The sequence below is a fragment of the Stomoxys calcitrans genome, chromosome 4 (assembly GCF_963082655.1).
Source record: "Stomoxys calcitrans chromosome 4, idStoCalc2.1, whole genome shotgun sequence".
NCBI classification, from domain to species: Eukaryota; Metazoa; Arthropoda; class Insecta; order Diptera; family Muscidae; genus Stomoxys; species Stomoxys calcitrans.
In genome coordinates, this window is record NC_081555.1 from 92073641 (window position 1) to 92088237 (window position 14597).

The 14597-nt window shown below is 39.0% G+C and overlaps 1 protein-coding gene across 1 annotated transcript; it reads right to left on the bottom strand.

The window, feature by feature from the left end:
• Positions 1–385: 385 nt before the first annotated feature.
• Positions 386–3468, bottom strand: LOC106084991 (uncharacterized). Its single transcript, XM_013248982.2, has 2 exons — positions 3200–3468; positions 386–3137 (listed from the first exon to the last, which is right to left on the bottom strand). Exons 1-2 carry the CDS (start codon positions 3264–3266, stop codon positions 418–420), a joined length of 2787 nt encoding a protein of 928 aa, XP_013104436.2. The 5' UTR covers positions 3267–3468; the 3' UTR covers positions 386–417.
• Positions 3469–14597: the final 11129 nt, after the last annotated feature.

The following is a 14597-nucleotide window of genomic DNA, read 5'->3' on the forward strand; positions in this document are numbered from 1 at the left end:
TGGAGCACCAACGAGCAAAAACATTTGTCTTAAGTTTCAGTTTTATGGCACACAATGGCAAAATTACGACGTTTGTTGCAACTTTTAAAGCAAATGATGATGTTGGGTGCCTTGTAGCATTGCTCGCAGATGGTTTAGTTGTAGAAAGAGTCCAAAACCTAAAATGCCAAAGTGTGTTGGTAAACTTCTGTTCTATATTTTCTCCAAAAACTCGAAAAAATTCAACTATAGGTTCGGAGTTTGGCAATATTATTGAAAAGTTCAAATTCATTAAAAATTACTTGAACTTGAAAATATTTTTATGAACATGTATTTTAATAACACATTGCAACTTTTTGAATTAAAAATTCACAGAATTACAAAAAATACTTTTCGATTGATCAGTTCGTTGGCAATTTAAGTTGATTGCCGGCCTATCTAATGATGATGATGTTGATGTCCGAGATGTATATCAACATTTATATGGGGATACTTCTGTTTGCGAACATTTGAAACGATGCTCTCGATTTTGTTGGTCTTTTTGTTGGTGACAACATAGGAATGTACTGCATCAGTGGGAACTTTTTGCTTCTCCTCGGGAGTGGGTTCTCTTTGTTTTTGTGCCACCAGATGGTGATGGATAACCTGAGGGATGTGACGTTCGATTTGAGAAGTGATAACATCAACAACAGTTGGTTTATGTTGAACACTGTTGATATGGCCGCTAGAACGATGACTGACTACTTGATGTGGAACCACCTGCTTATCTCTATTGGCCATATGTTGGTGTATGACTTGTGGAATATGCTGATTAATTTGGGAAACTATCTCCTGAACAACAGTTGGAATTTGAGGTGTAACTGGTGCTTCCTTTTTTTCAACTACATCTGGTTTGTTGTGTCCATGAACGTTAAGAGAAGTTTGTACCACAACCGGAGTCTCGGTGTCGACTTGATGTGTAACATGATGTTGCAGAGCTTTAACGGTCTTTACATTATTACCCCCATGATGTTGTATAACTTGGGGAATGTGATGATGGATTTGCTCAACAATACCTTCAATATGATCAGCATTTACTTTTTTCTCAACAGTTTTCACAACAGTAGCAACTGTGGGTGATGGAGCATGGTTGACAACATGATGTTGCACAACTTGAGGAACATGTTGATGAACTTGGGCCACAATATTTTTAACACGATCAGGTATGACGATTTCTTTCTTAACGACTGGAACCGTGGGCTTAACCTGGTTTGCAACATGGTGTTGGACAACTTTTGGAATGTGTTCGTGAATTTGAGTTACCAAATCTTTAACATGCTCAGGCACCACTTTTTCAACTACGTTGTCGCCAACACCTTCTTCCTTAGCATGATTTTCCTGATGGTGAACTACATTATGAACGTGATCATGAATTTGACTGACGACATCTTTTATGCGATCAATTGCTGATCTATTTTCGACATTTTCTGCAACGTTCTTCACATGCTGTACGACTCCGGGGACATGTTGGTGGACCTGATTAACTACAGCTTTGACTTTATCGGGTACAACAACATCTACTACAACTGGAACAGTGGGTTTGACATGGTTAACAACATGATGTTGAACGACCTTTGGAACATGTGCATGGACTTGTTGGACTATATCTTTTACACGATCTGGTACTACTTGATGTTGAGCACCATTATCGACTTGCTTCTTTACGACGGCTTCCTCAACAACTACTGGAACTGTTGGTTTGACATGATTTTCAACACGATGCTGAACTACTTGAGGTATATGATGGTGCACTTGAGTGATGATATCTTTAACATGATCGGGCACTACATTGGCTACTGCGTTCTTTACAACAACCGGAACTGAGGGCTTGACATGATTTACTAAGTGATGATGAACTACTTTTGGAATATGTTCATGAACTTGAGTAACGACTTCCTTCACATGATCAGGAACAACGACTACAGGTTTGGTGTCAACGACTTCCTTTGCCATTACTGGAACATTGCGTTTGACATGATGAACCATGTGATGCTCGACAACTTTGGGAACGTGTTGATGGATTTGATTTACTATGTCTTTGACACGATCTGGAACAACAACATCTACTACTTTCTTCTCAACTGGAACAGTGGGTTTGACATGATGCTGCACAACTTTGGGAACATGTTGGTGAACTTGACTGACAATATCTTTGACTCGATCTGGTATAGCAACATCTACATTTCTTTTCTCAACGACTTGCTCAACAGTGGGTTTGACATGATTAACAACATGATGCTGGACAACTTTTGGTACATGCTGATGCACTTGATTAACAATATCTTTGACCCGATCTGGAACAACAACATCTACTTGTTTTTTCTCAACCACAACAGGAACAGTGGGTTTGACATGATTAGCAACATGATGGTGCACGACTTGTGGAACATGTTGATGAATTTGTGTGACAATGTCCTTAACATGATCCGGCACAACATTCTCAACTATTTTCTTTTCTACAACTGCAACCGGGGTCTCTGCATGATTTGCCTGATGATGAATAACTTGGGGTATATGTTCATGTATCTGGGTGACTATGTCCTTTACACGATCGGGTACTACAGAATCAACATTTGCTTTGCCTTCCACAACTTCTTTACGGCTGGCAATATGATGTTGTACTACCTGTGGTACATGTTGATGAACTTGCTGCACAATATCCTTAACACGATCGGGTACAACTTGTTTATCCTTATGGGTCACATGATGTTGTACAACTTGAGGAACATGTTGATGAATTTGTTGTACAACATCTTTGATATGTTGAGGAATTTCTATGCTTGGCTCAACAACCTTTTTGACTACAACATTATGTTGCTTGCGCTGTGCGATGGCATGTTGCACAACCTGTGGCACATGATGCTCAACTTGTTGCATAATTTTCTTAACATGATGCTCCAAACGACTCACTTTGGCAGTCACTTCTGGGGGAGGTGTTACGTGGTCTCTTACATCTTTGACCGCTTTCTTAGATGTTTCCTTTAAGCGATCCTTTACCTTTTGGGCTAAATGATCTATTTCTTGCACAAGTTTATCACTAAAATTATGTGATGGTTTCACCGTTGAGCTCACCTCTTCCTGTCGCTCCAATGCATAGCAGCAGCAGGAACAAAGAAGGGCTGCAAATATAAGAAAAAGACTAATTCATTACGCCGTTTGCCTATTGATTTCGTAATCTTACCAAAGACTATCAGAATTTTCATGATTTGGTTGTAGTCGTCGTTGGGAAGAATTTTCATCGACTGCATCTTTTTAGCCAAGATGCATTGGCATTTATACGAATGCGATTTTTAAGTTCAATTATAACTCTCCAAATAATTCTTTGGAAATTCAATGTTCAATGTTACTTTTTGTTTGTTGGCCTCTCCCTTTGTTTCGTTTATTTTGCGCCCACTTATCAGAATCCCATATATCTTTATTGGCATTTTATGCAAATGTTAAATTTCTTTTCTCCTGCTCTGTAAGAGGGAATTGAAGTGTATGCTTGCAGTGTAAAAGAAAGGTAGCTTACTCTTCTTTTGAGCTGTCGTCTTAGGGTTGCATATATTTTTATTCTGACTGGTTAGCTGTCGCCTCTTTGTTGTGTTATTTTATTTAATTTTTTAAAAATTATTTTTGAGCCTTATTATGGTCAAATACAAACAAACTAGAATAAAATATTTTTTTGTTATAACATTATCAAATCAATTTAACATATAATATTGAAAGTCGATTCGTTTTACTGACCCAATTTTCATTTTGTTTTTATTTTATATTTTCAGGTTTCATCGCAGAGGAGAATGGGATGTTACAGGTAAATATATTATACATAAACTTCATGCCAAAAGTTACATATAAATCCCCTATATGGAGATACTTTACATAAAGAAATGTGAACCACAACACTAGTGAAAATTAACTACTTCATAGGAAAATTAAACTTATAGAGAGTTTACTCATATTTTTGTAACTAGTAAAAGATCTTTAACAGATAAAATTGAGGTATTTTTGGCCAGGCCATCCACCATGGATCGCACATTTAAACCCACCACCATAGGATAGGATGTATATTAATTTAGTCATTCCGTACATATCTTTCTGATCGTCGTAAAATTCCGGAAGATAGGTTGAGAACAGCTGTACACTGAAAAAAGTTGTCCCAAAAGTTAAGATTTTTCCTCATTTTTAGGAGTTTAGCAATGACAACGAGCCAAGGAACCACAACCATCAAATAAAGAAGCTATCTTTAAATTGAATGTCCTATTTACTAACGGACATGACCATCCGTTTCAAATTTTGATCGCTGAATGATTGATTATTATACTATTATATTATTATTATATTTATTATATTATTTTTTGAAAAGTTATTTTATATGAATTTTACGTCCCACCACCATAGGATGGGGGTATACTAATACAGTCCTTTCGTTTGTAACACCTCGAAATATTCGTCTAAGACCCCAATAAGTTATATATTCTTGATCCTCTCGACGTTCTGAGTCGATCTGACCATGTCCGTCCGTCTGTCCAAATCACCATAGCGGTCCAACGCGTAAAGCTAGTTGCTTGAAATTCTGCACAGATACTTAATATTGACGTGGGGCGTTGGAGATTGCAAATGGGCCATATCAGTTCAGATTTAGATATAGCTTTTATATAAACCGATTTCGCGATTTGACTCCTTGATCCTTTATAAGCCGCAATTTGTGTCCGATTTGGCTGAAATTTTGCATGCGGTGCTCTGTTAAGACTTCCAAAAACTGTGTCAAGTACGGTCCGAATCGATCTATAACCTGATATAGCTATAAACCTATCTTCCGATTTGACTTCTTGAGTCCTTACAAGCCGCAATTTTTCTCCGATTTGGCTGAAATTGAGCACGTAGTGTTTTGTTATAACTTCCTACAACTATGCCTAATACGTTCCTAATTGGTCTATAACCTGGTATAGCTCCCATATAAACCGATCTCCCGATTTGACTTCTAGAGCCCTCACTGTTAAGAAATTTCAAAAAGCTTGTTTGTCGTTTGAAGAATTTGTAAAGACTAACATATTTTATTGAAAACCAGTAAGGTAGGGCAAAAGTCGGGCGGTGTCGACTGTATAATACCCCACACCTACCCTATAAGTACAATGTGAGGGCTATATCCAATTCTGACCGATTTTTGATGAACCTCGGCGAGCAAAAATATGTTCAAACTGTAATAACTACGGTTGACAAATGACAACATTATTGCAAATTACCCAAGATCTGACAAACATATATATGGGAGCTATAACTTATACTGAACCGATTTCCATGAAATTAATCAGTAATATCGAGAGTCATTAGAAAATCCTTCCTGCAAAAGGGTAACAGATGACCATATTATTGCAGTATTACTGAAAATCGGACGAACATATATATGGGAGCTATATCCAAATCTGAATCGATTTTTTCCAATTTCAATAGGCTTCGTCTCTAGGCTGAAAAACACACCCATACCAAATTTCGAGCAAATCGGTTAACAAATTACCATTTTATAGCAGTATTACTGCAAATCATGCGAATATATATATGGGAGCTATATCCAAATTTGAACCGATTTTCATGAAATTCATCTGTAATGTCGGGAGTCAAAAGAAAATCGTTCCTGCCAAATTTTGAGAAAATCGGTTTACAAATGACCATATTATTGCAGTATTACTGCAAATCGGACGAACGTATATATGGGAGCTATATCCAAATCTGAACCGATTTTTTTCTAATTTCAATAGGCTTCGTCTCTAAGCCGAAAGACGAAGACGATCGGATGAAAATTGCGACCTGTAGTTTGTACACAAATTAACATGGACAGACGGACAGACGGACGGACATAGCTAAATCCAATCAGAAAGTTATTCTGAGTCGATCGATATACTTATCAATGGGTCTATCCCTCTTCCTTTTGTTACAAACTAATTCACTAAGTTATAATACCCTGTACCACAGTAGTGGTGTAGGGTGTAAAAATGTATACTAAGAAAAATAGTTTACAAAGCCTACCTGAAATATTTTCCGTAGCATACAATGAAATATTTTAATATAAAGTACATACGAACAATATAAATAAATTTCTCCAAACACTTCCACTTTTATTTATAACATTCGATTTTTAATATTCAATTTCCTTTGATGTCGCTGAATCGGTGCTTCTTTAGAGATTTAATGGAAATATCCTCCAATTTGTCTGTTGTTGGAACATATCTTAATTCAAAGAATTAGCTTTCATAGACTTCCTGTATATAATGATAATTTACTTCAATGTGCTTTGTTCTTTTATGGAACTGTGGATTCTTTACCAGTTTTATAGTACTTTGATTGTCCAAATACATTTTTGGTCTATAAGTCTCTTTGTTCGCCATAAATTCTTCCAAAAAAACGTCGCAACCATTTTATTTCTTTGACGCCTTCACAAGCAGCAACATATTCCGCTTCTGTTATAGACGGAGCCACTATGGACTGTTTGCGTGAAAACCATGAAACTGGCCAGAATCAAACCTATCCGCTTATTGAACGTCTTCTTTCGCGGTCTCCAGCACGATCAGAATCAATATAACATTTCAGTGAAATACTCTCTTTCTTCTCATACACCCATTTTTTAGAAATAACAATGTTTCCTTTTGGCAATTCGTTAATGTATCGCAATGTTTCCTTCTTTATAAGGGAATTGTATTCTTCCTACAAAGCTTGCTTCCATTGCGTACACATGGAACTTCTTTCTCATAAGTTTTGAACTCATCGTTATCAAACATATAATCAATTTCCTCAATTCTTGAACGAAGATTATAAAGATGACTTTTGCTGTTTCCTGCATCTTGTTCTTCCCGCACTGCTAAAAATTCTGCATTTGACTCTGCGGTTTGTTGCTGATTTTCTTCACAACTTGTTTCTGTTTCCAAAATATCCTCAGAAGTATCCTCACCATGCTCCGGAAACTCAATCAGATCTACTCGCTTTTATTTGCATCTTCTGTTCGGATTTGGGAGCAGACAAATTTTCTTCTTCTCTAAGGATGACATTTCGTGATATTTCTATGCGTTTTTCTTCTGGTATACATATGTGATACCCTTTACAATTTTGTTCATAGCTAACAAAAATGCCCTTTTAGACTTGAGGTTTAATTTACTTTGTTTTTCATTAGGAATATGTACATAAGCAGTAGAACCAAATATGTGCAGATTGTTAACATCAGGGATGTTGCCAAAACATAACTCATAGTCCTACGGCCTGTCCTATTTAGTGTATATGCGACGTTATTGAGAGCCTCACCCCAACAATTCAAAGACAGTCCTTTGCTATGACTCGTGGACCTAGCAGTAATAATTGTCCGCATATCCCTTTCAGCGTGACCATTTTGTTCCGGAGTATATGGCACTGTTCTTTGGTGATTAACTTTATTTAAACGAAGTATTTAACATTCCTGCTTATTGACAAATTCAAACCCATGATCAGAACGAATCGTTTGAACTTTTCTTTCTGTTTCTGCTTCCATTTGAGCCAAGTACTTTTTAGGACTTCTGAAACTTCAGACTTTGCTTTGATGCGGTAAACGTGACGATAGCTCGAATAGTCATTTCTAAACAACAGCATATGTCGTGAACTTCATAGGTATAGTTCTTGAATTGGTGCGCATAAATCTCTATGAACTAGCTCACCTGGTTAACTAGCTCTCTTTCTTCTCTTTTCTTAAATGATTCTCCGTGTTGCTTATCCATTACACAACCTTTGCAAAAGAAATCATTTCCGGAACATTCAAGGGCATACTTCTTCAAAATTTCCGTTACGTGCTCCTTTCCGTGATGACTCAATCATTCATGCCAACTTGTAAGTTATTAAACTTTTCCCCTGCATTAATCCACCAATGGTTGAAATTTTCACCTTTATCATTAACTCGAAAAGTTTAGAATGTTTAAGGATTCCTTCCAGTGCAACTTTCCTATTGTATGTAAAAATACATTGTCTTGTTTCTGATGGCATTGAAAATCCTTTATCAAAGATCGTATTTGATGAGACAAATTAAATGTTCTATGTGGAACATATAAAACGCCGAGTATTTGCTTCAAATTCCAAACCTTGCCATCAAAAGCCTCAATCAAAATGTCACCTCTACCATATGCGAGAATTAAAGTACCATTATCAATTCGAATGCTTTTCGGTGTTTGCAATATGATATAATATTGGAACCAACGTAATTTTTGGCACAAGTGATCACTTGCCCCTGAATCTTACTTTACTTACTTTAATTGGCTATGACAGAATATTTGTTCCACTAGCCGAACGTAGAATAGCGTTCCAAGCGCCTCGATCTTCTGCGCTTATTCCAAAATCTCTGACATAATGTTTCGAGGTGTCTCCCACCACTTGATCTTTCCATCGGCTTTAGGTCTTCCCGGTTTGCTTGTACCATCGTGTTTGCCTTCAAAAAAGTTCTTTGCTGGAGTTTCTTTATCCATTCTGACGACATGATCTAGCAAACGCAGCTGTTGTATTATGATACGTATAGGTAAACTATCGTCGTCATACAGCTTGTGGTTCATACGACGCCTATATTCTCCATTAACACAAATTGGTCCATATATTTTACGAAGAATCTTTCTCTCAAACACTCCAAGCACTGAGTGCCATGCCTCAGAACCATATAAAAATACGGTTAGTATAAGTGTAATCTTCGTCTGTCGAGAGATGGCCTTGTTTCTAAACTGTTTACTTAGTCCAAAGTAGCATCGGCTTGCCAGTATTGTTTTTCGCTTTGTTTCAAAACTGGTGTCATTCGTTTCGGTTGCTGAGCTGCCGAGGTAGATAAAGTTACTGACTGTCTCAAAGTTGTGGTTCCCAACTTTCTCCATTTTCTTTATCTGCTCGGTTGTGCAAGGCGTTTTGGGAGTTGAAACCATCCATTTCGTCTTATCTCCATTTACTGCCAGACCCATTTTCACTGACTCTCTTTGGATTCTTTCAAAGGCTGCAGTTCTGCTTCCGGTGACCGACCTATGATGTCTATGTCGTCGGCATAGGCGAGTAGCATGTGTACTCTTGTGGTTAGTGTGCCATCTCTAATTCACATCTGCATCTCGTATAATCTTCTCCAGCAGGATATTTAAGAGATCACACGATCGGCTGTCTCCTTGTCTGAAATCTCGTTTGATATTGAATGGTTCGGAGAGATTCTTTCATCCTGCAGAGTCTTATTAATTTTGCAGGGATACCAAACTCAGACATGGCTTGAAATGCCTTTGAACGTAAAGCGCTATCGAAAGCGGCATTGTAGTCATTAAAGAGATGGTAGGTGTTGATTAGTCCTTCTCGGGTCTTTTCCATGATTTGGCGCAGTGTGAATATCTGTTCCAGGGTGGATTTACCAGGTCTAAAGCCCGCATTGATAGGGCCCAATTAACTCATTGACTATGGGTTTTAATCTTTCATACACTACACTCGAGTGTATCTTGTATGCGAAGGGGAGGAGACTTATTCCTCTGTGGTTGGCACATTCCGTCTTGTCTCCTTTCTTTGTCTTGCTTTCTTCTAGCCAGATTGCGCAGATAAGCTGATGCATACGCTTTATCAGCGTGCCGCCTCCGGCCTTAAATAGTTTAGTCGGCTCCTGCTGCCTTGTTCTTTAGTCGGGTCACTGCTACTTGGACCTCATTCTGACGAGGTGGTAAATATTCTATACCATCATCAGGGATTGGTTCTGCGATATCCTCTTCGCCGCCAATGTCGGACATTAGCAGTTGGGTAAAATATTCTTTCCTTATCCTCAGCATGCTATCTGTGCCAGTTACCAGATTTCCTTCTTTGTCTCTGCAGGCGGATGTGCCTGCACCAATGCCATTGTTTGATGTTTTATTCTTTGATAGAATTTCCGGACTTCATTCTGACTCCTGTACATCTCAATTCACTCACACACACGTTTTTCAATTTCTATTTTCTTTCTGCGGAATAGACGTTTTCCTTTTCTCCTTTTCTCCCAATAACTCTCCTTCATCTGGCGCGTTGCTACTGATTGCAGGGATGCTCTGCATGTCTCATTCTTGGCTTCAGTAACATCTCGACACTCTTGGTTGTACCATGGGTTTCTTGGGGGAGGCTTCCGGTACCCTAGTACGGATTTCGCGGCATTTTCTATGGAGTGGGCAATGGTTTGCCATTAAATCATCGGAACAAGGAGTGCTTTCATCAAGCAATTGGGTCAGTCGAGTGGAGTATGCCGCTGCCATTTGTTGTGTTTGCACCTTTTCAATGTCGAGCTTCCGTGCAGTGTCAGATCGTACTTTCCTCACCCTGTTCAAACGTTGGATGAATGCCTTCCATCTATCACAAGGTGATCAATTTGGTTTTTGTGTTTTGATCGGGTGACAGCCATGTGGCTTTGCGAATATTTTTATGTTGAAATCTGGCTCTACTAACTACCATGTTTTTTGCCGCGGCGAAATCTATGAGACTCAACCCATTACCGGACGTTATCTCGTGGAGTCTAAACTTTTCGACTGTTGCACCAAAGATGTCTTCCTTGCCTATCTTAGCATTAAAATCTCTCAGAACGATTTTAAAATATGGGCGGTGCTGCGGTCATACTCTCTCTATAGGCGCTCGTAGAAAATATCCTTGGTCTGCTCGTCCTTGTCTTCCGTCGGGGCGTGGGCGCAAAAAGAATTTGGCTTTTATGCGGATGTTGGCTAGCCTCTCATCCACCGGAGTAAAGCTGGAGACAAGGTGTTTCAGTCTCCGACTAACCACAAATCCGCAGCCAAATGTATAGTTCGTCACCGTTTGGTGTTGTATTGGGTTGCCCAAAAAGTAAATGCGGATTTTTTTAAAGAAAGAAAATGCATTTTTAATAAAACTTAGAATGAACTTTAATTAAATATACTTTTTTACACTTTTTTTCTAAAGCAAGCTAAAAGTAACAGCTGATAACTGACAGAAGAAAGAATGCACTTACAGAGTCACAAGCTGTGAAAAAATTTGTCAACGCCGACTATATGAAAAATCCGCAATTACTTTTTGGGCAACCCATAGTAACGCCATTCCCAGTCCAATGCACTTTCTGTAAGGTGGTAATATCTCCCTTGTACTTCTCTAATACATCTGCCAGCGTATACTGCACCTTCTGTATAAAGAGTGCGGATATTTCAGGTGCAGATAGGTAAATCATTGTCCATTTTTCGTTTGCGTGGGTCGTCAACATTAGGGGGGTCCGTTTTTACTGTTTTTTTTGTTTCTCATAGTTTTCCGGGGGTTGGTAACTGGCCCAGCGCCCCAACCGCATGAGTTTTGTGGGATCGCACATGTATCCCTCCATGTCGCGAGCCGCTTGCAGAACTACTTAGTAATTTTAGCAGAATTCAAGGTGGTGGGTTCCCAAGATTCGTCTCAGCCGAACTTAGCACATTTTTGCTAGTTCATCAATAAATTTCGGCTAGTGGCCCAAAAAATGCCCGCATTCTATTGATTACATCTTAAATCCTAATCTTTTATGCCAGCCTTAAATTTCAGTCCAATTTTATACTCCATTCCGTCATAATGCAGCGATGTTTTTATTTTGGTATATCTCAATTTGAAAGCCCTTTGGATTCATTTCTATTTGCAAACCAAACCGGTTAACATTTTTTTCATATATGCTAATTAGCCAGGCTAAGAATTTCGTAACAAACTGAGAAATATTCTGGTTTAGTTTAGTTGTGTGCTGTGTTTATTTTTTAACAAAATTGGAATTTGCTGTCAGCGATGTTGTGCCGTACCACTTGTAATCACAAATTTGATGCAGACAGGTGTTTTTAGGTCACATTAAAAAACAATTCGCCTTACTCTTCTCGCAGTCAAATTAACTTCCGAAATAATTTGATTTGTGATGAACAAATTCAGTCAAAAACAGCTTCTGTTTAAGTGTCGCTTTGACAAATGGATGTTTTGTAAGACTTTTAAAAATTGTTGTTTTGAATAATTTTGAAAACTATTTGAGGCGCATGCTTAAAAACGCAAATCATTTCCAAAAGTTCTGGGCACTTGAAAGCCGTGCTTATTAATGGGCCATAAATCAGAAAACGATATAAATAACACTCATTTGAATAAGAGATTTGTTTTGAACTCAGTTGGTTTTGAACAAAGAATTTTTATAACTGGGTAATGCCATAAAAAAGGTATGACATATTTACATCATGTCCAAAATTTTATACAGACATTATCAGTGATGCCAATATAGCATATATGTATGGGTAAAGTAAAAGCGCGCTAAGTTCGGTCTGGGCGAAACTTAGTCGCCCACCACCATGGATTCTGCTTAAAATTTGCCCTTATGAACTCGGTTTGTATTTCAAGGTATTGGAGGACACAAGTGTACTTCACGTACCAAAATTCAGCTACACCGGGCAAAACTAAGGCTTTTAAGGTTTCTCGGAGTCGAATCTGGAGATCGGTTTATTTGGTGTCTACATATATTTATGAACCTATCCGGATGGGAATTGTCGTGAGAGCTGGAGTGCATACCTGAAATTCACGTACCAAAAGTTCAGCAAAATCGAATGAAAACTGAGGCTTCTAGGGGCTCAAGGAGCCAAATCCAATCGCTTTATATGGGGGCTATATCAGTTTACATGAGTCCACCGTAGCGCAGAGGTTAGAATGTCTGCCTATGACGGTAAACGCCTTGGTTCGAATCCTGGCAGGAATATCAGAACATTTTTTAGCGGTGGTTATCCCCTCCTATTGTTGGCGACATTTGTGAGGTACTTTGCCATGTAAAAACTTCTCCCCAAAGAGAAGTCACTCTGCGGCACGCCGTTCGGACTCGGCTATAAAAAAAATCCTCTATCATTGAGCGGACAGTACTCACTGATTTGTGAGAAGTTTGCCCAGTTCATGGGCAAATTTGTGAGAAGTTTCCCCCCCGGAACGCCGGAGGGGCATGGCTAGATCGGCTTAGAATGTCGGACGATTAAGACTATACAAACTCTTGGGGTCGGAGATTAATATTTCGTAGTATTACAACCTGAGCGATTATATTAGTATACCTCCATTATATGGTGGTGGGTATAATAACGCTTTATTCAGCCGAGAGGAACTAAGGCTACCCGTGGTGGTGGGTACTCTATCTTTGTCGGAATCTGATGAAAAATCGAATCGATTTTCATTAAATTTACTAAACGTATCATATGAGCACTATGTGCCAAGTTAATGACCACGTGTGCCAAGTTAATGGCACATTCCGCCTTGTCTCCTTTCTTGTGTACGGGACATAGTATGCTGAGGTTATAATCTTCGGATATGCGTTCTTCTAGCCAGATTGCGCAGATAAGCTGATGCATATGCCTTATGTTGCCTCCGGTCTTAAATAGTTCAGCGGGTAACCCGTCGGCTCCTACTGCCATGTTGTTCTTTAGTAACATTCTAGGTAAACATTTAGGTAAACATTCTATACCATCATCATGGATTGGTTCTGCGGTATCTTCTTCGCCGCCAACGTCGGACACTAGTAGCTGGGTAAAATGTTCTTTCCATATCCTCAGCATGTTATCTGTGTCGCATACAGGATACTCTCGAGCGTACTGTGTGAAATATTAAAACCTAAAGTCAATGAGGTAATTGGGCCCTATCGCTGCGGCTTTAGACCTGGTAAATCCACCCTGGACCAGAGAAGAACAAATTAGCACCTACCATCTCTTTGTTGACTACAAATCCGCCTTCGATACTCCTTTACGTTCAAAGGCATTTCAAGCCATGTCTGTGTTTGGTATTCCTGCAAAATTAATAAGACTCTGCAGGATGACACTTGCTGATACGCGTTCCTCAGTAGAATAGGAAAGAATCTCTCCGAACCATTTAATGCCAAACGAGGTTTCAGACAAGGAGACAGCCTATTGTGTGATCTCCTGCTGGAGAAGATTATACAAGATGCAGAACACATGCTACTCGCCTATGCCGACGACATCGATATCATAGGTCGGTCACCGGAAGTAGTAACTGCAACCTTTGAAAGAATCGAAAGAGAGTCAGTGAAAATGGTTCTGGCAGTAAATGGAGATAAGACGAAATGGATGGTTTCAACTCCCAAAAAGCCTTGCACAACCGAGCAGATAAAGAAAATGGAGAAAGTCGGGAACCACAACTTTGAGACAGTCAGTAACTCTATCTCTCTCGGCACCGCCGTAACCGAAACGAATGACACTAGTTTTGAGATTAAGCGAAGAATAATACTGGCAAACAGATACTACTTTGGACTAAGCAAGCAGTTTAGAAACAAGGCCACCTCTCGACAGACGAAGACTACACTATACAAGACACTGATACTACCCGTGCTGTTATATGGTTCTGATGCAGGGGTACTTGTAAAAGCAGATGAGGCAGTGCTTGGAGTATTTGAGAGAAAGATTCTTCGTAAAATATATGGACCAGTTTGCGTTAATGGAGAATATAGGCGTTGTATGAACCACGAGCTGCATAAGCTGTATGATAGTTACACGTATTGGCTAGGTCATGTTGTCAAAATGGATGAAGAAGTTCCAGCAAAGAAGAATTTTGAAGTCAAACGCGGTGGTACACACAAACCGGGAAGACCCAAAGCCCAATCGAAAGACCAA